Source organism: Heptranchias perlo, chromosome 5 (genome assembly GCF_035084215.1).
Source record: "Heptranchias perlo isolate sHepPer1 chromosome 5, sHepPer1.hap1, whole genome shotgun sequence".
NCBI lineage: Eukaryota > Metazoa > Chordata > Chondrichthyes > Hexanchiformes > Hexanchidae > Heptranchias > Heptranchias perlo.
The window spans coordinates 27,816,323-27,843,436 of NC_090329.1; the positions used below are offsets into that span (position 1 = coordinate 27,816,323).

Genomic DNA, 27,114 nt, shown 5'->3' on the forward strand with positions numbered 1-27,114 from the left:
TCTTGATGCCCATTGTTTTTGGGCAGAATACACATGAAATTCTGCAAGGAGAAGTGAATTCAGCAAACAAAATCCTAACACAGCTATGTTCCATAAACCTAAACCATACTTTTAAAATACTGTAGGCTTGATAAAAGGACCAAGTCAATAAAACTCAGATTGATTGAAGCATGGTGTTTTTGGCACATAGTACAGTTCTTCTTGATTGTACTTAATGTACTGTGAACATTATCTGACAGATGCATTGAGTCAAAATGAATGCCAGAACGCAAAACCAGCTATTTTTCTGCATTTGTGTTTCCATGGTCACATGCAAAGCATTTTAAAAAATGCCTGAAAAGTCATGCTAACATTTTTACGTTATCAGTTGCACATTTTCCTGTGTTCACATTACATCCTATGAATTTGTGTTTAATGATCAATTTATGGTCTTGGATTAATGTTAAGGCTAAAGTAGAAAATCTCAGGGATAAAAATGATCTGTAAGGTTTACAGTCAGTCACTTATCTACATCACTCTGCAAGAACTGTTTATATCACAGTTACTACAAGGAATGCAAACAATTGAATGCCATAACCTATAACATATAAAGAGTATCATTTACCTTCTTTGCTGCTAACCCTATCATTTCCATGAACTAATGTCATTATCTAGCAAAAGAGGCCGTCTTGCCAAGTGATCTAAAATCTCATGGCAAATCTTGGCGACCATTCTTGCCAGTGAAGGAACATGAATAGAAGTTAAGAAAATGGAAGTTAAACATATTTTAAGGACTAACTACTTGATGCATAGAAATGTCAAGTTATGAAACACCTCTCCAACTGCAACTTATTATATTACATCTAACAACGACTTGCTGGTGATTCAGGATAAAAAGAAGTGGGTTTTAGCAATGCACAGTTTACCTGTCTCGGGGGGGTTCACTCCTAGATCTTGCTGAAGACTGTTTCTGTTCAAAACCCATTTCTTGCCGAGCAAGTTCAGACACCCGAGTCTTGTCAGGCGGTGTAGCCTCTTGTGTTACTACTGCTGTACTTAAAGGAGTCTGGGATCGTGAACGCTCTTGTAGTCTTGCTTTTTTTCCCCTTGGTGCGTCTGAACTACCGCCTGTAGCTGTGTCACTCAGGGCTCCATCCTGACTGGGCGGCTGTGGTGTACCGCTTCCAAAGAACCACGCTCCTGATTTTGTAAGAATTTCCTGCTGTTTACGACATAAATTGCATACCCACATTACCTGGTCAAAGACAAGAGAAGTAATTAATTCTCCAGGCCGAAGATTCTTGCGTCCAAAGTCTTCAATGTCTGTTCAGTTACCGTTTCACATAATGACATTTCAACTCTGAATTTACAAGGTAGATTCTGTTGTCAAGTTCAATTAGGTTTTTAGTTATCGTGATGATCTGCATGCATTCATACTTTAATATCGTTATCAATAGCTTTTCAAATCAAGTTACAAAAGATTGTGATGTGATTAATTTGATCCTCATTTTGTTCATTTTCTGTTGATTTTTTTCTTTAAAGTTTTTGTTTAAGATAGTGGGAACTGATGATGTCATTAGAACAGTTTGCTAAGAGGGGTTACTGGTCCGGTGTGAGGTGTGAGGTGTACAAATGAACATACTCAGCGAATAGAGACCAGAAGGTCCTAGGTTTCATTTCTGGTACGTGCTGCATTAGCTGATCTCAACTGGAGCAGCAGTTTGGGAGCTACAGTTCTCCTCAGCACCCTGACTTAGGAAGTAGAAAAACAAAGTGCACATGTGAACAGGATCATGTTCAGCTATAATACCCTCTACAGTTGAACAGCCTGCCAGCACTCACTGCCTGTGCTTGCACATGAAGGATATGCACTTGGGTGAGGCACCAGAGGGCTGCAAACACCTATGGAACTGTTCCTCATCAAGAGGAAATGCTTCAGAAGAGGCAGAAAAGTGGCAACAAAAAAAAACACATGAAGCTGAGGACTACAGGTTAATAATTTAGGGACCTACATTCAGTTGTGAGGAGTTAACAATAAGGTCCTTCTACCCATCAAAATAAAGTAAGGTTAAATATATTCCACTGATGATGATGTGGCTACTGGTTTAAGTATTTCAATTTTCCTAAAAATGAAGACAACCAGCACAAGTCAATGGCCGTGGAGTAAATTATAGGCTGGAATTACTAAACCAAAAGGAAGTCAGTAACACCCCTCAAATTGCATAATGTGACGTGGCTGGATGGTTCCACTAAAGTTAGAATCAAGTTGGCAAGTCACTTATCTACTTCTTTCTGTAGGAACTGTTGATATCACAGTTACTACCGTGTAATATATCAAGTGTCAACATTGCTTCTCCAGCACAAATGTAAACTGTAAGCAGCTCATAAACAGTGCCAAGCCATCCATGATTGAAATAAACCTCCCAAGTCCTCTGACAGTAAATTGGAAACACTCATTACAACCATCTGAAAGTAGTTTAATAATTAAACCAGTCATCTGAAATTTCACTCAGTCACAACTAACACCATTTCTGCTTTCTTACAGCTTTATGTTCAGTAACTTCTCCCAACTAGTTCCTCTCCTGACACCATCAGTATTTAAAGTTGGAAGATACCAACAAAAAGAGGCAGAAACAGGGATATTAAAGTTAGGAAGTAATTCTTAGAAGGATGATTCTTTGTAACAGTTATATGGGTTCACCATCACCACAAGGACTGCAGCCACCATCACCTTTGCCAGCATTAATCACATCCCAAGAACAAATTTTAAAAATGAGTGTTGGTGAGACTTGTTACTTAAAATGTTGCTGGGTTATGCAAAATAGCATTTATTGTTCTAAAATATAACTGCCGTGAGGATAGATCATTACACTTGTGCAAAATTGCATTAAAGTAAACATGGCAGAAGTATGATGCTCTGGGTAAAATCTGTTACAATGATGAATGATTACCCTATTCCTCTCGCCGCTCATTCAGCTCGACACTATGCACAGACAGCAAGACTGGGAGGGTGTCTCGCCCATGGTCTATGTCAATATTGCTGTTCAGTGAATCTAGATTAGTCCAGAGAATTCCTACTACATGACAGTTTTTTTCTTATCTCACAGCTGACACCATGAAAAGCCAATTTCATTCAAGAAATGGGTTTAAAACTTGGGACTTTAGCCTTGTAGCTATCTGACTCGCCTTACAAGAACTAAAGCAATGACTGTACTTCAGTGCAGAGTGCATACAATATGAGCAAGTATCAATCCCTCTAATTATCTAATTAATCCAGCAACTCCAGTGTGCATCACAACCTCTCATTACTCTGTAACGCCAGTCTTATTACATCGATTCTTATTCTGGCCTTAGAATGTCATAACACAGTAAGGTAGATTTTAAATGTTACATGTTTCTTAAAAAATTATTACCCCTCTCATGGACACAAGTCTATATTTAGATTTGAATAAAACATGAAAATTAAGAATGTCACTGACCTAGAATTTCTCTTTGCACTGTTTACTATCTTTATTATGTTTTTTTGTTTCCTTTTAAATAAATCTACATCTATGCAGAATACCGTAACTAAAATAGATCCAATTCAATAAGAGTCAAAACAAAATGAGAACAAAATAATCGGCAACAATTGGCAAGCGTTGCTGTTAGCAGAATCCAAACTAAATACCACTATCGGAAAGTCTCTGCCAATCTGAAGCAGTCACAGAGAGATGCCTTCAGATTACATTTGAGGACAGAGTAAACAGCAGATATAGACTAATGAATGAAAAGGAAATAAAAAGCTTCCAGCAAAACACAAGGATTAAATATCTTAATGACTTTCAGTGGAGTGCCTCAGCTTCTTCAAACACCCTATCTCCAATACACATCTATCTATGTATTTAAACCCAATTCAAGTGCGAAACACAATACCGCTTTATAGCAAAAACACAGATTTGCAACGTTCACATATTCATGCTTAACATATTTCATATCTGACACCATAACATATCTTTATTTTTTTTTAAACTTTAATCTTCTTTCTTACCTCCCATCGAAAATCTGAGCTCTCCCCCCACCACACAGTGGTCCTAGGATGAGACGGCAGTCAGCCAAACTGATCCCTGATCTCTGACAATGCTGCTAAGTGTCCATCAGGATGTGCACTGGAGGATTCTGAAGTGAACTGCTCTCCAATTTTAGCTGGGCGCAGAAAAGTATTATCTCTCCCTCTGGTTCGGCTGAGATTAGGAATTCGCCAACTGCAATTTTGACTTGACTTCAAGAAACATATTTATCCTAATCCCCCTCAAAAAATAGATGCTGTTATTTAAGGCAGAAATTGTCCCCCGACCACCAGCACCACCACTATGAAGCTGATTGAAAGTTGCCTTATACATTCTTTAATCTAGCATTTTGGTTTTTTCAGCAGTCATATCATCTTTCCATTGCACGTTAAGAATGTAAAATTGATAGTGCTGCTCTCCTCTTGTGAGTACTCTACATCTGCAGCAAACTGATGCACTTGTCAACCAAGGCTATCTGCACCCCACAGTACACAGCACTTACAATAACTTCAGCACTTATACTCACACTGCAACTGCAAGTAGTACCATGACTTAACCTTTCATCCTCGCAGTTCAAAACGGCTCGTTCATTGGTGACAACGTTCTTTGAACAAAGTCAGTTCTAAAACACTCAGCATGAGCTGGTCCTCAGTTTCAAAGAAAAGAATAATTTCTGAGAGCTCTACATAAGCTTGGCTGTGTCTGAGGACCAGAGCTTGATTGTAATTATTTAGATTCAGTCCAAACTAATCCAAACTTTGCGTAACAATCCACAGATGTGAGGCTACCAACCAAAATGCTCTGATGAAGGATTAGGAGGATCTAATTTGGCTTTTAACTTTTACATTAAGCATCACCCAAATGCAGCATAATGGATGATGAAATTTTTTTCAAAATCCTTATCTTTAGAGGATTATTAGATGCTTTTACCCTAGTTGATCTGATGTAATTTAAAATGCACCATTATTAGAAAACACATTATGAATATAAATTTGAAAAAAAAGTGAATTAACCTCATTACAAATGAAGAGCACTCAGAAATTTAGGTTGAACTGCATTTGTGGAAGGACCCTCCATCGCTCAGTGAGTTAATTTAATGAGTAGCGTAGCCATATAGACCAGAAAGGTTCCAGGTTCCATCCTTGCATTGTGCTGAGTTATCTGATCTCAGTCGGGGTAGCAGTACACTCTTAATTTGACCTCAGTGCCCCTGGGCTAGGAGGGGAGGGGGTGGGGGGAGAAATAAGCCAAGGGTCCTGCTCCTGATCTCTACCCAGTGACTTCCCCCTGTTGGGGGTGTGACTGTGTGCAGGGTGAAAAAAGGGATTGGGCTCACCCGTGATGCATTAAATAGCCTGCCCCACACATTGTGAAGACTCATTTATGAACAATGGCCACTTAGGAGATCTTTGGAGGGCACCTGGTACATGTAGCAAAAAATTGTTTTGTTGTGATTTTTCAGTTTGTCACCTCCCCAACTTAGTGGTCTATAGGACTGATTCCCCAGTCTGGTGCTCCTCATAAGGAGCAATGGCTGAGAAATCATGGGCTTCAGGTATTTAAATGAATGGATGGAAAATCAAGGGCTGTAGGCCCTCACTTTCTTGACTAGCGCTCCATGCGAGCTCCATTCCTCTCTGGAAGTGCCTGAATGGGAAATCAACACCATGCTGTTCCTCAGTTGACACATATGCGAAGCAGTGAGTTATCACTGCCGGGCCAGTACTCCCAGCACTGTTGGTGCAATAGTTTGAACAAGTGGAATGCTACACATAACAATCAAGCAACAAAAAATGTAGGTGTGCTGCACCAATTGGCCGTAAGGGTTGTATAGATTCAGTGTCTCCCCTCATGCCCTCTCTGAGCTCATCTTGTCCACGAGACCCACCTCCTGTTCTCTTGACCCTATGCCCACTAAACTGTTGACCACCCAATTACCCTTCCTAGCCCCCATGCTAGCAGACATTGTAAACAGTTCCCTCTCCTCAGGTACTGTACCACTCCCTTTCAAATCTGCTGTTTTCATCCTCTCAAAAAATCCAACTTTAACTCCTCTGTCCTTGCTAACTACTGCCTCATCTACGACCTCCCTTTGCTCTCCCAAGTCCTTGAACGTGTTGTTGCCTCCTAAATCCGTGCCTATCTTTCCCTCAACTCCATCTTTGAACACTTCTAATAGATTTCTATCCCTGCCACAGCACTGAAACGGCCCTTATCAAAGTCACAAATGACATCCTATGTGACTGTGACCATGGTGCACTACTCATCATCTCTACTCATCCTTCTACTCATCATCTCCACTCATCATCTCCACTCATCATCTCCACTCATCATCTCCACTCATCATCTCCACTCATCATCTCCACTCATCATCTCCACTCATCATCTCCACTCATCATCTCCACTCATCATCTCCACTCATCATCTCCACTCATCATCTCCACTCATCATCTCCACTCATCATCTCCACTCATCATCTCCACTCATCATCTCCACTCATCATCTCCACTCATCATCTCCACTCATCATCTCCACTCATCATCTCCACTCATCATCTCCACTCATCATCTCCACTCATCATCTCCACTCATCATCTCCACTCATCATCTCCACTCATCATCTCCACTCATCATCTCCACTCATCATCTCCACTCATCATCTCCACTCATCATCTCCACTCATCATCTCCACTCATCATCTCCACTCATCATCTCCACTCATCATCTCCACTCATCATCTCCACTCATCATCTCCACTCATCATCTCCACTCATCATCTCCACTCATCATCTCCACTCATCATCTCCACTCATCATCTCCACTCATCATCTCCACTCATCATCTCCACTCATCATCTCCACTCATCATCTCCACTCATCATCTCCACTCATCATCTCCACTCATCATCTCCACTCATCATCTCCACTCATCATCTCCACTCATCATCTCCACTCATCATCTCCACTCATCATCTCCACTCATCATCTCCACTCATCATCTCCACTCATCATCTCCACTCATCATCTCCACTCATCATCTCCACTCATCATCTCCACTCATCATCTCCACTCATCATCTCCACTCATCATCTCCACTCATCATCTCCACTCATCATCTCCACTCATCATCTCCACTCATCATCTCCACTCATCATCTCCACTCATCATCTCCACTCATCATCTCCACTCATCATCTCCACTCATCATCTCCACTCATCATCTCCACTCATCATCTCCACTCATCATCTCCACTCATCATCTCCACTCATCATCTCCACTCATCATCTCCACTCATCATCTCCACTCATCATCTCCACTCATCATCTCCACTCATCATCTCCACTCATCATCTCCACTCATCATCTCCACTCATCATCTCCACTCATCATCTCCACTCATCATCTCCACTCATCATCTCCACTCATCATCTCTACTCATCATCTCTACTCATCCTTCTACTCATCCTTCTACTCATCATCTCTACTCATCCTTCTTGACCTGTCTGCAGCCTTTGACACGGTTGACCACACCATTCTCCTCCAATACCTCTCCTTCGTTGTCCAGCTGAATGGGATTGCCCTCACCTGGTTCTACTCTTACCTATCCAGTCATAGCCAGAGAATCGCCTGCAACAGCTTCTCTTCCCACCCCCACACCGTTACCTCTGGATTCTCCCAAGGATCCTCGGTCCCCTCCTATTTCTCCTCTATTTGCTGCCCCTCGAAGACATGATGTCAGGTTCCACATGTATGCTGACGACAGCCAGCTCCACTCACCACCAACTCTCTTGACCCCTCCACACCCTCTGTGGTGTCAGACAGCCTTGGATGAGCTGAAATTTCCTCCAATTAATCATTAGGACGGTTGACGACATTGTCTTCGGCCCCCACCACAAATTCTGTTCCCTTGTCATAGATTCCATCCTCCTACCTGGCCAATGCCTCAGGCTGAACAACACTGTAACCTCAGCTTCCTATGTGGCTCCGAGCTGAGGTTCTGACCCCATATGCTCTCCATCACCAAGAACACCTGCTTCCACCTCGGTAACATCGTCCGTCTCCGCCCCTGCCTCAGCCATCTGATGCTGAAACCCTCATCCACGTTGTTGTTACCTCCAGAATTGACTATTCCAATGCTCTCCTGGCCGGCCTCCCATCTTCCACCCTCCATAAACTTGAGCTTATCCAAAACTCTGCTGCCCGTTTCCAAACTTGCATCAAGTCCCATTCACCCTTCATCCACGTGCTCGGTCACCTAGATTGGTTCCCGGTCCACCAACGCCTCAATTTTAAAATTCTCATCCTTTTGTTCAAATCCATCCATGGCTTCTCCCCTCCCTATCTCTGCAACTTCCTCCCGCCCTACAACCCTCTGAGAACTCTACGTTCCTCCAGCTCTGGCCTCTTGTGCATCCCCACTTCCTTAGCCAATTCCAACCCCCTCCTTGGTCGTTATCTCAGGCTGAACCAGACTGTGTGTAGCCTTTGTGTCTTACTCAATCCCAAATTGAGCTTCCCAATCCATATCCCCTCAGTCACAAAGACCGTCTACTTCCACTTTCATAACATCACCTGCCTGCGACCCTGTAGCCCATCTGCTGCTGAAAGAGGCAGGCAAGATACTCTAGCACTGGCCTAACAATACTTCACACATGTCCTCCAAAGTGTTGTCCAGCAGAGTGGTAGGAGTGGTGTGGGCCTGGCCCAGAGGAGGGATGATGGCGAAAGGGGACATGGAAGTGAGGACGCCACTCAAAGCACCCCCACGTCTCATCCGTTGCCCCCCTCTCAACCAGTACCCACAATGCTGCCTCGTCTCCAGGTGGCCGAGCCTACCCCTGCATAGGTGTACGTGGAGCAGTCTTTGGAGCGGCCCTCACAGGCACCGAAACCCAGAGGGCGTCGGCCCAAAGCATCTAATCAGTCAGGACATGAACAAGAACAACCTGCCACTACCTCTGCTGCAGCCACAGGCGATGCACCACGTAGGAGTAGTCGGAAGTGAAAGGCGAAGGTTTTGTGAGCACGAAGGGGATGCACAAGGGCGTTTGACGGTTGGTCACGGTTGTATACGAGAGTTGCAGGATTGTTCTGTGCTGGTGGGGGGTGGTGCTGGTGTGGCCGCTGCTCTATCCAGGTGGTGGGGACTGGACTCTTCACACTGTCTGATGTTTAGGAGAACCGTTCACATATCAGTGACTCCCTGGCCTCACAAGCAGCCAGGTGAGCCGCTATTCTGCTGATGGGATGCTCCTGCTCTTCCACCTCCTCCTCCTCAATGTGGGTGGCAGATGTGGATGGGCCCTCCTCCAGCGGCACCCCTCTCTGTTGTGCCACATTGTGCAGGGCACAACACATGACTATAATGCGTTCCACTCTGTCTGGTGCGTATTGAAGCGCTCCCCCAGAACGATCAAGGCACCTGAAGCGCACCTTGAGCAGCCCTATAGCATGCTCAATTGTACACCTGGTAGTGACGTGGCTGTCGTTATATCGACGCTGATGCTTGGTGATGGGGTTCCTCAGAGGTGTCATGAGCCACGTGTGCAGGGGGTGTCCCTTGTTCCCGAGGAGCCAGCCTTTGCGGGTTTTCGGTGCATGGAAGATGGGCAGGATGTTGGACTCCCGGAGGATGAAGGAATCTCTTGCGATGGTCACAAACGAGCTGGAGTGATAGCCCTTTCTGTTGATGAACAGTCCTGGCTCGTGTGGAGGTGCTCATATTGCTATATGGGTGCAATCGATTACACCCTGCACCCGTGGGAAGCCAGCCACAGTGTGGAATCCCACTGCCCTGTCCATCTGGCTGAGGTCGTCCATGGGGAAGCTGACGTAGTGCGAGGCCCTGTGAAACAAGCTGTTGGTGACCTGCCTTATGCACTTGTGTGCAGACTCACCAATAACCTGCTCACCGATGCCCAGTTTGGGTTCCGCCAGGACCACTCGGCATCAGACCTCATTACAGCCTTGGTCCAAACATGGACAAAAGAGCTGAATTCCAGAGGTGAGGTGAGGTGACTGCCCTTGACATCAAAGCAGCATTTGACCGAGTGTGGCACCAAGGAGCCCTAGTAAAATTGAAGTCAATGGGAATCAGGGGAAAACTCTCCAGTGGCTGGAGTTATACCACCACCTTCTCAAGGGCAATTCGGGATAGGCAATAAATGCCGGCCTCGCCAGCGACGCCCACATCCCATGAATGAATTTTAAAAAAAGACGACTGAGACACCCCAGCGATGTCCCCAGTGGCACCCTGGAATGATCCGGAGGCAAAGAAGTTGAGGGCAGTGGTGACTTTGACAGCGATAGGTAAGGAGATGCTACTTGGCCCAGCCGGAGCAGCTCGGCATGAAGGAGGCTGCAGATGTCTGCAACTACCTGGTGACTGACTGAGCCTCCGTATGCACTGCTCCTCAGAGAGGTCCAGGAAGCTGAGCCTCAATCTGTAGACCCTGTTGCGAGGGTCATGCCTCCTGCAACGTCGCTCTCTCTGTTGTTACTCTCCATGCTCTTGTGCAGGTGCCTGTGGTGTAGCACTGTGCCGTGGAGCTCCACATGGCAGAGGTGGACGCCGTGCCTGGCGAGGCTGGTGATGTTGCTCGTCCTCGGATGAGGTGGTGAATGCAGCCATGGCGCCCCCCCATCCAGACGGTGTGAGTTTGAGGGGGTCTGCAAAGTAGTTACATATGTTTGAACAGCAGAGTTTTGGGTGGAAAGTAAGAATTTTGAGTGAAAATACATAGATCTTGCAGCCAAAACTTTGTCTGAAGTGACAGAGTTTGCCCTGCTGCAATAAATGAGGTTTTCTCCCCACCTGTCAAATTAGCATTTCCATCTCCCACTGGCTGCTGACTGAAACACGTCTGTTGCAACAGGGAGTGTTTCCCACAGCATGAGGATCCTTCAAAATCACACCCCTGCCAAAATGTCTAGTCAATCTAGTAGTTCAAATACCTCAACTATCGGAGAAACTAAGCAAATTATCATCCCGTTGGCTTTAATTGCCGGTGGGACTCCCACATTGGGGAGGCGCGCACGCACTCGGATGTGTCACTGGAGAACCCAGAAGTCAGCAGGTTGGAGCCGGGCTCTGAATCCGCTCGGCATTTCAGCTATTTTCGGAGCACCCCCGCCCCCAACGCACCCGCTCCGTCACCCGAAAATCGGCCCCAATGTCCCTGCAAATTTGCTCCTCTGCATCTTTCCCACTTGTTGGTGGCCTATAGTATACATCCAGTAATGTAATGCCACCTTTATTGTTTCTTAACTCTAAACAAATAGATTCTGTCCTTGACCTCTCCAGGGCATCCTCTCTCTCCAGCACTGCAATATTCTCCTTAAATCAATACTGCCACCACCCCCCCGCTCCAATCTTTCCTGAACACCTTGTATCCAGGAATATTTAGTACCCAATCCTACCCTTTTTTGAGCTAGGTTTCCGTTATTGCTACATCGTATTCCCATGTGGCTATTTGCGCCTGCAGCTCACCAACCTTGTTTACCGCGCTTCGTGCGTTCACACACATGCACTGTAAACCTGTCTTAGACTTTCTTGTGCCCTCTCTTAGTTTGGTCTCACCTAATACGGTACTATTTCTTATTCTAGTGCATTCTTTCTCTCCCAATGCTTTGTGCACCTTGTCTCTCGTTTCCAATGCGACATCCTGGTGCCCATCTCCCTGCCAAATTAGTTTAAACTCTCCCTCACAGCACTAGCAAACCTCCCCACGAGGACATTGATCCCAGTTCCGTTGAGGTGCAACCCGTCCGGCCTGTATAGGTCTCACCTCCCCCAGATCTGGTCCCAATGCCTCAGGAATAGAGAGCCCTCCCTCCTGCATCATCTCTCCAGCCATGCATTCATCTGCTCTATCCTCTTCCAGCACGTGGCACCGGGAGCAATCCGGAGGTTACTACTTTTGAGGTCCTGCTTATTAATCTCGTTCCATCTTTTTAAAATCTGCCTGCAGGACCTCATCCCTCTTTCTATCTATGTCGTTGGTACCGATATGGACCATGACCTCACCCTCCTCCTCCAGAATGTCCTGCAGCTGCTCAGTGACATCCTTGGCACCAGGGAGGCAACATAACATCCTGGAATCATGTCTGTAGCCGCAGAAGCACCTGTCTGTTCCTCTAACTATAGACTCTTCCTATCACTATTGCTCTCCTGGCCTTTCTCCTTCCTCCCTGTACAGCTGAGCCACCCATGGTGCTGTGGTCTTGACTCTGGCTGCACTCTGATAACCGGATAAAGGCATTTAACACTGTTAACAGAGAAGCTCTGGAAAACCCTCTCCAAGTTTGGGTATCCAGCCAAGTTTATTGAAATGGTCAAACAATTCCATGATGGCATGATGGCTGGAGTGATCCCTTCACCACCGGCGCACTGTGGCTGCAGTGTGTACCATCCACAGGATGCACTGCAGCAACTCGCCAAGGCTTCTTCGACAGCACCTCCCAAACCCTCGACCTCTACCACCTAGAAGGACAAGGGCAGCAGGCACATGGGAACACCACCACCTGCACGTTCCCCTCCAAGTCACACACCATCCCGACTTGGAAATATATCGCCGTTCCTTCATCGTTGCTGGGTCAAAATCCTGGAACTCCCTTCCTAACAGCACTGTGGGAGAACCTTCACCACACGGACTGCAGCGGTTCAAGATGGTGGCTCACCACCACCTTCTCAAGGGCAATTAGGGATGGGCAATAAATGCCGGCCTCGCCAGCGACGCCCACATCCCATGAACGAATAAAAAAAAAGATGAGGACAATTCCACCTCCTTTCCCATTACAAATGGTGTTAAGCAAGATCAGATTCAGGACTGATGGGCAGCTCCTCAACCTTCGAAGACTGCAAGCTAAAACAAAGGTGCTGGAAGAACTTGTTCGTGAACTCCTATTTGCTGATAACTGTGCTCTTGTGGCCCACTCCCACGATGATATGCAAACAATCATGAACCACCTTGCAACAATATTTGGCATGACCAGCAGCCTTAAAAAGATGGTGGTACTCTCCCAACCAGTTCCAAGAAAGGATTACACTCTACTTATCATTACCATCGGAGATCACGTTATAGGCTGTGGACAGCCGACCTGGACAGCACCCTGTCTAGAGAAGTCTATATCGATACAGAAGCATCCTGCAGAATTGCCAAAAGCAACTTAACTTTTGGAGAACTCTACTGATGCAGAATGTAAAGGCCAGTTGAGGAAGCCTCACCTGAAAAATCAACTTCCCCAACCTGGTATATCTGGGATCCATTATTCACTCTGTGGACGCTCATTCCTAGCAAAAATAGGTCGCAATCAGTCATTAAAAAACTCATTGATATTCTGGCTGTCTTCTTCGATGAACAAACGAATGAACACTGGTGACATGATAATTCCTTGACGTATATTATGACTTTATACTTCAGTCTGTAAAGAACATTCCAAAATATGTCCAAACTCGCTGGTAGCTGCCCATGTAATAAATCATGCGTTCTTACTAAAGGTATGTTGCTGACAGACTTTCACTTATTGACACTTTATGGATCTTCTACACTCTATGAATTTAAAACATTGCCAGCAGTGCAGTCTTGAGCTCCTATTTCAATTCCCAACTTTGCAGGTACACAGCACTTCTCAACTGAAAAGAACATTTGCAGGTCTCTGGCAGCAGTTAACTGCAGTTAAGCTGGGAGAATGGTGCATGTTGGTCTGCCATCCAATTTCTCCATCCTTCCTCTGAGGAAAAATTACCCCAAACAGCCCACCTGAGATGGAAAACTGGAAAAATCATAGCCGGCAAACTTGCATCCGCCCATTCTGTAACCTTACTGGGTCAATGCCTTCACGAGAGGCAGAGGGGAGAAAAATGACAAAATAAGACTCAATCCTGAAATGTACGATACCAATCACCAGAACATCTTGAGTCAATACTCACACCAACACTAAGCACCAGCCCAGGACAGTAAGTACCCGAGACAGACACGGAGTGGGATCGCACTGTGCGTGGGCGATAACAGAGTATGAGGAGTCAGCACCTGCGGGGTGGAGGTTCGGCTGGCTGAGTGCCCCTGAAGAGTTGGCTCGGCCGATCTTGTTTTTCATTCTGGTTCGCTGGCAGTGAATGGTACTGCATCTGGACTAAGTCCACTAGAACACTTACCCAGAGTATTGGAGAGGAATGACTGATGGTTTGTCAGCACTGTAGCCTACATTAGGTGAGGAAGGAGCAGCAGCAGCCCCAATTGCAACGTGCACTGCAGTAGCAAGGAGAATGGAGTCCTGAGGTGAAAGAATAAGGAGGGAAGGCAAAATCTCACCTGTGTTCAGGCAAACGAGTGGGTATATTGAGGAGAGTTATTCCAGCAGTGCTATGCAAGTGTGAACACAGTCTTACTAGCAGCATTTCTGTGCCTGGTCAACAAGTGGTTTACAAAGAATTACAAAGAATGTACAGCACAAAAACAGGCCATTCGGCCCAGCAGGTCCATGCTGGTGTTTATGCTCCACGTAAGCCTCCTCCCACCCTTCCTCATCTAACCCTATCAACATATCTTTCTATTCCTTTCTCCCTCATGTGTTTATCTAGCTTCCCCTTAAATGCATCTATGCTAGTCGCCTCACCTACTCCTTGTGGTAGCGAGTTCCACATTCTTACCACTCTGTGTTTACAGCAACATCTCAAAAAGTACACATACCCCAGTGACTCCTGTAAAGTGTTGGAACATCTGCACAGATGCAGGTAGAGATCAGCCTGTATCAGTTAGCCAGCTGAATCCACTTAAAGTTACCTCAACAAAGGCACACCTAAATCAGAGGCACAGATACTACAGTGAAGCGCATGGATTGCATGTGTTGAGAATAACAGGAAAAACATTGAAAATGTACACCATAAACACTGAGGGACCTCATGCAGTTAAACACAACACATTTAACAAAATATTTATTTGCAATCTATTCTGTAGCATGACTGTCTGATGGTGTACTGATGGTTGATGAACTGAAGATAGTGTTAGAGTTTGGTACCTTCTTGCTCTAGGTTAACTGATTGGCAAAGTGGTGCACCCTCAGTATCCTCTTACCTCCCTGACCTCCAGTTCTACCACCTGCTCCTCCACAATGTGGTGATCCACAGATGAGGCATCACCCATGTTGTATAGTGGCAAAATATAATGAACAACTCTGATCATTCAGCAAAATCTCCTCTCTGAACACCTCCTCTCACCAGCTGTTCTAAACAGAAAATTCTTTTGCATTGCACCTTGAGGAATTCTGCACACCATTATCACCATTTCCAGTTAACAACAGCATTAATAAGCAATTAACAAGGTCTCAACAAGTTCGTTCAACATTGTGAATGCTTTTTGTTGATTGCCTCTCAGCTATTTACGCCTGAAAATACATGGAGCAGCACAAATAATGACTTACCAGGTCCATTACACATTGCACCCCGAATTCTTCACCCAACAACAAACAACAGACCTTTACTAAAAAAATCATACAAAAGAAAATATTGGTTCGTATCCCAACATACTACAGATCCACATAAGCACGCATAGCATATCATCTCACTACCAACATACAGAAACCCAACGCACTGCACAAGCAAAACAATTAAATTACAAAATTTATTTCCAAGTTTACACAGCATGGTAGTTACTTTTTTCTTAAGTGAAACCTTCCTTTTTCTTTATATGGAAGTCTGACGTACACATATAAACAATAATAAACACGATTTTGAGTTAAATATAAAGCTTTCAGAAGTATTTCCATAATGCATAGTTAAGCAGCAGATAAACTGCCACCCCTATAGCTACTAATCAGCTAATTGTTAAATTTGATACCTCATTATTTTCCACTGAAAATGTTATTGTTATTTTGAGGAGCATGTCCACTGATGTACAGGCTGTGAGGCAGCTGCAGCAGGTTTGTACACAGAGTGTTGTACATCAGTGACTTACTAATTGTTTCTTCCACTAAAAGATTGAATTACCATAAACTGTTTGTGGAATAAACAAACTTGCATTTATATAGTTCATTATCAGGCCCTCAGGACATCCCAAATCACTTCACAGATTTTGAAGTGCAGTCACTGTTGTCCTGTTGGCTATTTGGTATCAAAAAGAGTGTTTGGATCCCCCCCCATTCCTGGTCCCTGCAACTTCAGGCCCCCATGACCCGATTCTGACCCCCGTCCCTGATCCCGAACCCTGTCCCCGATCCCGACCCCCATTCCCCATGACTCCTGGCTTGATCCCCCGGCCCTGACCCATCGCCCAGCGTTGTCTCTCCCGGCCTATCCCCGACTCGACCCCCGGACCCACTAACCTGAAGGCTGCTGCGACACTAGCAGCGGCCCGATTTCTCACCACTCCTCTCTTTTCCAGTGAGCTGCACCACCACGCCAGCTCCATTACAATGAGGTCCGTGGCCTAATACGAGGGGCGCCTCTGACCTCACCATCCTGCCCCCTCGTGCGACCAAAAACGGGCACTCCAAATTTCTAGGCACTTAACTCCGATTGCCATTTTAAGATAGAACTGGTTGCAGCGTGTACCATGCAACCTCCAACGGGCCAAATGGACCCTGAAAAACTAAGTTTAATTATTTTGTAGGACTCAGAGGAACAGGAACACTCCACCGGGCTCACAAAAATAATCTGGGCCGCTGCCAATCCAGACTTCCCCTCTCCGCGATCTCGAGCCCGCCCCTGCGTGAGATGCCCGTTTAGCTCCCGCAGCTCGCCGGTTCTATTTACGTGGCTCCAGCCTCTTGATTTGGGGAACGGGCAGACTGCTTTCGGCACCACAGATTAGCCGACCATAAGTTAAAACCAACCCCAGTGTCCTTTAAGGAGTATTTTTCCTTAAAATGGGGGAGGAGGAAGAGACGGAGGGGATAATTTTAATCTTACTCGCCCAGTGGGAAACTGATGTGACCAGGTTGACCGCACATTTTACATGCATCTGTCATCAAGAGACACCTAGGGGATAATTTTAACCCCATGAGCAGGTGGGTTGGGGGCAGGTTGGAAGGTAAAAATTGTAAAAATGTAAAACCCGACCCCAACTTGCCTCCAACCCGCCCACTTCCGGTTTTAACGGAGGCTGGTCGAGGGGCGGGAGACCAACCCACCCTCAGTAAAATCTTTTAAGGAGGCTGCGTGTCTCTATTTTAATAGGTTTTTTATTTTTAATTCCTGGGGCTGGGATTCTCGGGCCTTTTGATTCACACCACGCAAGAGGAGGCAGGTAAGTGCCTTTATTGCACTGCTTGTGGGCCAGGAGGAGCAGGAATGTTTCCTCCAGACTCAACAAGCTCACCTGCCGTGATCCCACACACACGATCGGCCGAACCCCCCCCCCACCAATAACCCGACGAGGTCCGACCCCCAATCAGGGTTCCTTGTCTCTTGAACCAATTGATACTGCCCACCTAATGTTCCTCCTTACTAACTTATTCCACAAATCTGTGACCTCATTTGGATTTGCCAAATAATCTTTATTAAGACTCACACTAGTTTGTTGCTGACAACAAGCACCTGCACCAAATCATCCAAAACTGTGGCTTTGAACTCTTGTACTTTTCAAATTTACTCTTTTCTGATTTTCCCAACAGAGTTAATAAGATGACTTGTTTATTGTGTTCAAGTGTCCCATGGGGTTCCAACACACTCTTCCATGAGTGGTTGGTTACAGATTCACTCCTGTGCTATTTCTCCTCAGAGAGATCCTGATTTTGTCTGTGTCGGCAGGGGAAACATCGAGTGAAGGGAGAAGGGAGAGTTCAGCACCTGGACTCGATTTCATACACCTCCTAGCATCTTAGACCTGAAGAGCACAACAGGAAACTTGGAGTGAGACGCCTACTAATCCTCTCATCTTGACAAATGCCGTGTGCCACAGAGGGGGCAAAAGTCAGAGAGAAAATATTAATTTAAAATAGGGAAAAGTAAATAAAATAAAAATTAAATCCTCTGTACTCAGTTCCTAGTCTGGTCTATATTGAGCCAGGAGGTGTTGAGCGAAGGCTGTGGCACAAAAAGGTCCCATTTGGGTGGTTCCTGGCTGTACTTGGCAGCTGGTAGAGATTGTCGGGGCCATTGGTCACTGTCTGGATTGTGCAGCTGGTAGAGATTGTCGGGGCCATTGGTCACTGTCTGGATTGTGCAGCTGGTAGAGATTGTCGGGGCCATTGGTCACTGTCTGGATTGTGCAGCTGGTAGAGATTGTCGGGGCCATTGGTCACTGTCTGGATTGTGCAGCTGGTAGAGATTGTCGGGGCCATTGGTCACTGTCTGGATTGTGCAGCTGGTAGAGATTGTCGGGGCCATTGGTCACTGTCTGGATTGTGCAGCTGGTAGAGATTGTCGGGGCCATTGGTCACTGTCTGGATTGTGCAGCTGGTAGAGATTGTCGGGGCCATTGGTCACTGTCTGGATTGTGCAGCTGGTAGAGATTGTCGGGGCCATTGGTCACTGTCTGGATTGTGCAGCTGGTAGAGATTGTTGGGGCCATTGGTCACTGTCTGGATTGTGCAGCTGGTAGAGATTGTCGGGGCCATTGGTCACTGTCTGGATTGTGCAGCTGGTAGAGATTGTCGGGGCCATTGGTCACTGTCTGGATTGTGCAGCTGGTAGAGATTGTCGGGGCCATTGGTCACTGTCTGGATTGTGCAGCTGGTAGAGATTGTCGGGGCCATTGGTCACTGTCTGGATTGTGCAGCTGGTAGAGATTGTCGGGGCCATTGGTCACTGTCTGGATTGTGCAGCTGGTAGAGATTGTTGGGGCCATTGGTCACTGTCTGGATTGTGCAGCTGGTAGAGATTGTTGGGGCCATTGGTCACTGTCTGGATTGTGCAGCTGCCCTCTCACCTCCAACCACTAGAACAGGGAGACGAACAATGGGGGATAAAACTTGCCTGAATACCCCAGAGATCTAAAGTTTTAAAAGCATGTATACAAACAGCAATTTAAAATATATACCAGCAAATCTTCCATATTATTACTGTCAGATGATGCACTTTTATAAAGACAACATCATTAAACAAACAATGGAGTATTCTGCTGCAAGGTTGGAGATTTTTTTTAAAATTCTCCTTTTCAGGCCACATAATCTAACTGCTATAAATTCTGAGGTTAACTAGAGATTGATTGTTGTTTGTAAGGGAATTTTGTAGTTTGGCAGATAACTTTATGCCTCTCAGTTAATAACCAATGTTAAATGACTGCCGTACTTTCTCGTATATACTTTTGACACCCTGAAGTGTGGTGTCTGAACTATGATGGACATGTGCCAGATACAAGATTTATTTTATTTATAGATTTATAAAGCCCTTGTGCATGTGAGAAAGGAATCTCGTACCTTTATCCAGCATGCTTTGGGAAATAGGCTAACTTTTTTCTTGAAAAACTGTAAACTTGCAATTCCCAAGGGAAGCTTTGTATGTTATCAGCTTCAAGGTCTGCCTTGTGTGTTGTGAAGCATCCCTTGTCTGGTGGGTGAGATCATAATATACCAGACCCCGGTACATGGAATGTTCAAGATAAGAATTAGCAAAAACATCTCTATACCAAGAATGATAGTGTCATGCAGGAGCACTGAAGAGAATGAAGGGGTTGGGGATTGTGCAAGACATTCACAAAAGCCCAATATAAGGACAGCCAGAGACCCCAGACAGTAAGAATTCTCAAGACCATTCGTGACACCGGTGCTGATAGAAGGAATTCTGATCAATTTCAGGTACTGGGCACAGCTGTTGAGGTTTTACTGTTTAAAATCTATGTATGTCCTATATTGTGTGTTTTGATTATTACTTGTAATTTAGAAGCAGCGTCTTATGTTATTGCGTGTAAATGTTAGTGGGACTGTGCATTAAATATTGCTTATAGTTGGTAGTAGCATTTATGTTTAAGTAGGTCAATAAAACCATCTCCATTGAGTACAACGGCTCAAACTATTTTATTTAATCAATACCAAATGGACAAGAAAGATTTAAACAACTCTTACAATGCAATAAACATTAAATGGTTGTTATTGTTTGCAGGTGTCTGTTTATTCTATTTCCACATCTTGTTATTAAATGATGAGAAACAAAAATATTTCACATATGACCTTCACTAAACCTCGAACAGGTGACCTCTTCAACTTCAGGTCATTAGCTCACGATCCACAATGTTATAAACCAATGCCTAAAAACAGTTTCACATTTTTTCTTCTATTCTATATTACCATTGTTACAATAAGTATAAGCGTCCAAGCAAATTATGCTCTGCACAGGTGACCATATAGGGATGGATAGCAGGCAGAGACATCAGTTCTCTCAGTCCCTGAAATTGTACGTGCCTCTGGTGTTTATTGCTCGTACTCTCTTTAATTTTTGTGAAGTATGAATACCAGAGCTCAGCCACTCTGCCAACATTCTAGTACTGTTCTGAGTTCAATACAAGCTAAACAGCATGCCAGTTAAGCTTCTTGTAGTGGAAAGTTTTTAAAGTATCTTTGGCACCAAAACTACTTTGGAAAGCAGCACTTGCTCTGCTGTAGAGTGCACTCTGCACAGCACAAATAAAAAGCAGGGCAGAGGGTGTACAATTCCCTGAAAGGACAATGAAAACTAAGAACACTACACAGCTGCAGTACTTTAAAATAGTTTTAATCTTATCTTTCATCTCACTATTTTTTGAATTATTGCTATTTATAAAATATACACCTACGTTTTTCTCATTGGAACAAGGGAGAAGAGGAAAATACCATCAAGCCCAGTTCCTCCACTGACATGCACAATCTGTTCTATCCTCAGGAAAAGTAGTCCCTGCCCACTAAACTCCAGAGTATAACTCTACCATCACACCCTACATTATACATCCTTGGTTAGTTGCCTTCCAAGATTCAGGAAGCATTGGGGCCTAAATTCAATATCGTTCCACCCATGTTACAGGCCTGCTCCCAATCTGCCAATCGGGTCACTGCCAATCTGGTCTGGGCCTTTTTACAGGCAGCACTGGCAGCTGCCTGAAATGAGTGAAAACCTCCTGTGTCCATTTCAGTACTTGGCATCCAATCGACTAGTATTTCCGGGTCTTGAGCTGCCTAACCAGCAGTCCTTAAAGGGCCCACTGCAGGCCGCTCAAAAAAAGGCCCCAAAACTTTGCGAAATAATGTTTTCTGTGGAGTCGGAAGGAGTAGGAGTGCTGCTCCTAGCTCCACAAAACAACTGCAGGGCACTGGCGGCCCACCCTCACCATCCTCCCGGTCGCCCAGCCGCCAACCCCCTTCCCAGACTTATCTTTGAGCTTCAACACCAGCCAAAACTGAATAGGTCCCGACAGGCGAGCTGCATCGGGGTGCCTGATTGGCCGCTTGCCTGAATTATGACAATCTTCTAATCAGGTCGATAATTTGCCTTTAATTCCATGAGCTCTAATTTTAGCAAACAGTCTCTTATGTGGAACCTTATCAAATGCCTTCTGGAAGTTCATATAAACTACATCCATAGACATTCCCGTCTACTACTTTAATTACTTCTTCAAAAAACTCAATTAGATTTGTTACACATGACCTACTCTTTACAAATCCATGTCGGCTCTTGCTAATCAGCTCAAATTTCTCGAAGTGATCAGTCATACTGACCTTAATTATAGATTCCAATGACTTCCCCACAACAGGTTATAGACTAACAGGTCTATAATTTCCAGGTTTCTCTCTCTCACCTTTCTTAAATAATGGTGTTACATTTACAATTTTCCAATCTAAACGGACAATCCCTGAATCGAGAAAGCTTTGGAAGATTATGGCTAAAGCATCTGCAATTTCCTCACCTACTTCCTTTAAAACCCTGGGGTGGAAACCAACAGGTCCTGGGGATTTGTCAGTCTTTAGTGCCATTATTTTTTCTAATTCTGTTTTCTTGATTCATTATTAGTTTCCCTAGAATGTCCTCTTTCTCTACTGTGAAGACTGACACAAAGGGCCCGATGTTAGCAGGGCTGCGACTTCTCGGCAGGGGGGGGCTATCGGGCGCGTGGGTAACGCACCCGGTGAAATTAGTCAGCTTCCCGCGCGATTGCAGCATCCAATCCACTAATTGGATCCACTTACCTGCTCCTCCGGGTTCCCCGCTGCTGATCTGCGCGTCGGGCGGGCTGCGCATGCGCAGTAAGATCTGTCAGCTGGAGGAGCTCTATTTAAAGGGGCAGTCCTCCACTGACAGATGCTGCAACAAATAGCAAAAATTACAGCATGGAGCAGCCCAGGGGGAAGGCTGCTCCCAGTTTAATGATGCCTCACTCCAGGTATCAATACATGGGGTGAGGAGGAGGGGGAGGACAGAGATCTTCCTCCCGGCGTGCGGGAGGAAGCGGCCTGCCTCTGCCACCAGGAAGGCCTGGCTCGAGGTGGCAGAGGTGGTCACCAGCGCAACCAACATATCGCCCACCTGCATACAGTGCAGAAGGCGCTCCAATGACCTCAGTAGGCCAGCCAAAGTGAGTACACGTAGTCTTTCCCCTACACTCCGTCTGCCACATCACTGCCCCCACCCCACATCTCCTTCAGCACTGCCAACACTACTCTGTCACATCACCCCTCATACCTACTCACCTCGCCAGTACTCATCCCGCCACTACCACTCAACCCAATCCTCATACAATCTCATGGCTCTATCTCATACTCACCCTCTCGTGCATCTCTTTCACGGCCAGCCTCACTCAACCTGCCACTACCTGTGCTGCAGCCACAGGGCATGCATCACATATGTGCAGTAGGCAGCGTAAGGCAAACGTGTCGTGAGCATGAAGGGGATGCACAAGGGTGTTTGAGGGTTTGTCATGCTTGTTACTTATATTGAATTTCAGAACAACTCACATTACATATTATATTGGCACCACTACTGCCATGTCTTCGCGAATCTTGTCTGGTTTGTGCAATAATGCCCTCTCCTGAGGATCACTATGAGGACCCACAACTGATGCCACCCATTTTGTCACTGCAGAGTGGGTGCAGGTGTATTTGCAGGGCTCTTTAGCGCAGACGACTGAGAGACATCGGCGATGTCCCCGGTTGCACCCTGGAAGGATGCGGAGGAGAAGTTGTTGAGGGCAGTGGTGACTTTGACAGCGACAGGTAAGAAGATGGTGCTCGGGCCAGCCAGGAGCAGCTCGGCATGTAAGAGGCTGCAGATGTCCACGACTACATGTCGAGTGACTCTGAGCCTCCGTGTGCACTGCTTCTCAGAGAGGTCCAGGAGGTTGAGTCTCGGTCTGTGGACCCTGTGGCGAGGGTAGTGCCCTCTGCAACGCATCTCTCTCTGCGGTAGCCCTCCCTCCTGCTGTCCAGGTGGATGTGTCACGGCACTCTGTTGTGGAGCTCCATGTGTCAGAGGTGGACGGCGTGGATGGCGAGGCTGGTGATGCTGTTTGCCCTCCGAGGAGGTCATGACTGCAGCTACGGCGGCCCCCATCCGCAAGATGTACATCTGAGGGGGTTCGCAAGGTAGGTAAATGTCTCCGGACCCCGGGGTTAGTGTGCAGGTTGGTGACTTCGACCATCAGGAGGAGGGTGGTGGAGGCCAAACTTTGTCCCAAGTGACAGAGTGGCCTCCTGCAATGGGTGAGGGTCTCCCCCGCCACACCCCACCTGTCAAATGGACCTTTGCAGCTGCCACAGGCTGACAGCTACAACACGTCCATTTGACCTGGGAGTGTTTCCCCCAGTGTGGGAAACAGTCCCAGTTTGCTCTAAAATCCCACCCCTCCTCACATAATCCCTTAATCAGGTCAGTTAATGACCTGAAATACCTAAATAAATACTGTCAAGTGGCATCCCGCTGGCTTTAATTGCCTGCGGGATTCCCACCAGCGGGGGCTGTGCGCGTACGCCGGCGTGTCAGCGGGGAACCCGGAAGTGCGCGGGTTCGGGGCGGGCTCCGGTCCCACTCCGGGATTCTCCGATTTTCGGAGCCCCCCCGCCAGGAACGCACCCGATAGCAGGTGCTAAAATGATGCCCAAAGTAATTATTCAACAAGTTTGCCATTTCATTATTTTCATTTGCAATATTACCTGCATCTGTTTTTGAAGGGCCCACATTACCCTTGACTACCCTTTTTCTTCTAATATAATTGTAAACACTTTACGTGTTAATCTTGATATTGCTCGCAAGTTTCTTTCGTATTCCCTTTTTGCAGCTCTTACTATCCTTTTTGTCTTCCTTCGCTGTCCTTTATATCTCTCCTAGTCCCCTGCATCTACACTATTCTTTGCACTTTTGTATACTCTTTCCTTTAGTTTAATATTGTCCCTCACCTTTTTTGTCGACCATGGCTGTTTTATTTGGTAAATAGAGCTTTTGCCCCTTAGGGGTATATACTTGTCCTGTGTTAAGCTATATCTGTAATTTTACCCGATAACAGTTTTGACCAGTTTCCTGTCGTCGGTCTCTGTCTCTTCCCGTTAAAGTTAGCCGTACCAAAACCTAGAATCTTAGTAACTGTGTTGTGTTTCTCCTTTTCAAACCTAACATTGAATTCAATTACATTATGATCACTGTTAGGTAAATGTTCCCTTACTGCTAGATAATTAACTAAGTCTGGCTCATTACTCATTACTAAATCTAGTATGACCTGCCCTCTTCTTGGTTCTAGAACATATTGCTCCAGAAAACTATCTTGAGTGAATGCATCAAGAAATTCACTACCTTTCTGACTTGAGCTGATCTGCTCTTCCCAATCTATATGAAAATTGAAGTCTCTCATTAAAACAACCCTCTTTTTGCTACAAACCTTTCTAAACTCTGAATTAATACATTCTGCCACTTCATTGCTGCTGTCAGGAGGCCTGTAGACAACTCCCATTACAGTTTTAAATCTTCTCCTATTCGTCAATTCTGACCAGAGTCTCCACTGATTGCTTTCCCTTACTAATGTTGTAATAGTACCTTTAATCAATAAGGCTACCCCATCCTCTTCCAGTTTCCGTATCCTTTCTAAAGACCTTATAACCTGGAATATTTAACTCCCAATCATGGCCAGCTTGCAGCCACGTCTCAGTCATGGCCACCATGTCATATCCTCTAAGCTGTATTTGACCCTCTAATTCACTCAATTTATTTCTTATACTCTGTGCGTTAGTATATAAAGCTCTTATTTGGGCAAGAGACCCTAACCTGTCCTGCTGCCCTGATGCTGTCTTTCTCAACAAAGGAAAGAAAAATATATTGCGATCAAACCTCCCATTCTACCTTCCTCTCTCGCACTACCTAAAGCAGCCCAGTGCCCAAGCCTGTTATCGTGATGTTCCTAATAGAGTGGAACTCTGTGTCTGAACTAAGCCTCTGAATACTGAGGCACTGAATACATTCTAGAACATGAACTATGTCAAGGAAAGGGCAAAATAGATCCAATCAGTACAAATACACAGAGCTACAGGCTAGCTGCTATATTGAAGAGAGAATGCCATTCATTGACCTGCTTCCAAAGAGGTGAATTAGTTCGAAAACAGTCAAACATTATCACCTAAGGGGCAATTTTGCAAATTTGCTTTGTTGGCAGGAAAGCATATTGGAAAATCAGGCACATGCTGCACACGATTTGCCAATCACTTCAATTAATGGTCAGAAAGTTGTGCATAAATAGACTCAAATTTCCAAGACAGGTGAGGCTCCCCACCAGCAGTATGAAGTCGGAAAATTGCCCCTAAAATGTCAGCATCATTGCATCACATGAGGAAAAATTTTCAAGGCTACAGGGAAAGAGTAGGGGAGTAGGACTAATTGGATAGCTCTTTCAAAGAGCCAGCACAGACACGATGAGCCGAATGGCATCATTCTGTGCTGTATCATTCTATGATTCTATGAGAGTACATTTACTGTGTAGTGTGTATATTAACAAAAGACCCAGAGTAGAGGACAGTACCACACCAGCACTGAAACACTTCAAATCCAAGCCTAAGTTTTGACCCCAGCCTCTCCAATGTCTTCCTGGCACGAATCACAGCCAACTGTCTGCATAGCAATACTTTAGCACAATTTCATATACTTGCTCAATGGCCCACACCACATAAAGCATTCCATTTTTTAAAATGTAAACAAGTAGTTAAAATGAACAGCATTAACATGATTTACCTGTTGCAAAAATAGACCAGACAAATCTCAGAGCGATACCTTATTTAAACAATTCATGAAAAGTTACCCATCCTGCTCTCCCAGTTCATTCCGCCCTCTTAGCCATTTAACTGGAATATGCTGTAGACAATGGCCTGGAATTTCCTTGAAGCTGCAATCGCTCCATCGGAATAACTTCACCGGAATTGTGGTGGAAACCTCATTCACACGCGTAAACCGGGTTTCTGGCTCACTTCTGGCAAAGATATGGCAGTGGATCCAAGGAAATTTGCGGCCCATGTCTTAACCTGTATCTGTATCTACTGCAAGAACTGAAGAGCATGAGAATTTAGCAGAATAGGAATTTGGCCCAACAAGGATTGACCTCAAACTCACATAACCCTCAACCACAAACACATCTAATTGCCTCATAAACACATTTATTCTATGGAGCTGCTCCTACTACCAGCATAACTTTGCCAGAAGTGAGGCGGAAAGTCCGTTTAGGTGTGTAGAAAAGCCGGTGGAGGAATTTCCTGGCCAAAGTCTTTGACCGTTCAATTTTGATGCTTGTGGAATAAAATCAAAGCTGCAGCAAATCAAGTACAATTCTTTAGAAAGAAATGCTGATTTTTCATCTCATTACACAAGGTGAGGTCACTGTATCGTACCTTAAAAACTTTACTTTCATTCTTTAGCATCTTTATGCTGCCAAGTATACTTTTGTCATATGTTAAATTACAGTAAATTTTAAATCTGGAAAAAAAAGTTACTTTTTTTTACCTCCAGGATATACAATATTGTAAGTATATGTGAGTTTTTTTGAAGCTACTGTCCTCTGTTTTGTAATTATTTTTTTTGTTGTTTTTACATTCCTCACCCCCACATGCTCTGTCCAACTGCAGATACAACAAACAGCTGTTCCAGCTGCTCACTCTCTCATTTAACTTTCTTCTGGGGAAATCTCTACACATGGCCCAGGTGGGATAGAGAGCTCGTCAA

General features: G+C 45.3%; 1 protein-coding gene across 15 annotated transcripts in view; it reads right to left on the bottom strand.

Moving 5' to 3' along the window:
* LOC137321665 (regulating synaptic membrane exocytosis protein 1-like) overlaps positions 1-27,114 on the bottom strand; it is a 984,914-nt gene that overhangs the window by 607,423 nt on the left and 350,377 nt on the right. For all 15 annotated transcript variants that reach the window (XM_067984176.1, XM_067984183.1, XM_067984175.1 and 12 more), the window contains one exon: positions 906-1,234. In XM_067984176.1, the coding sequence (XP_067840277.1) occupies positions 906-1,234 (329 nt within the window). The remainder of the gene's footprint in view (positions 1-905; positions 1,235-27,114) is intronic.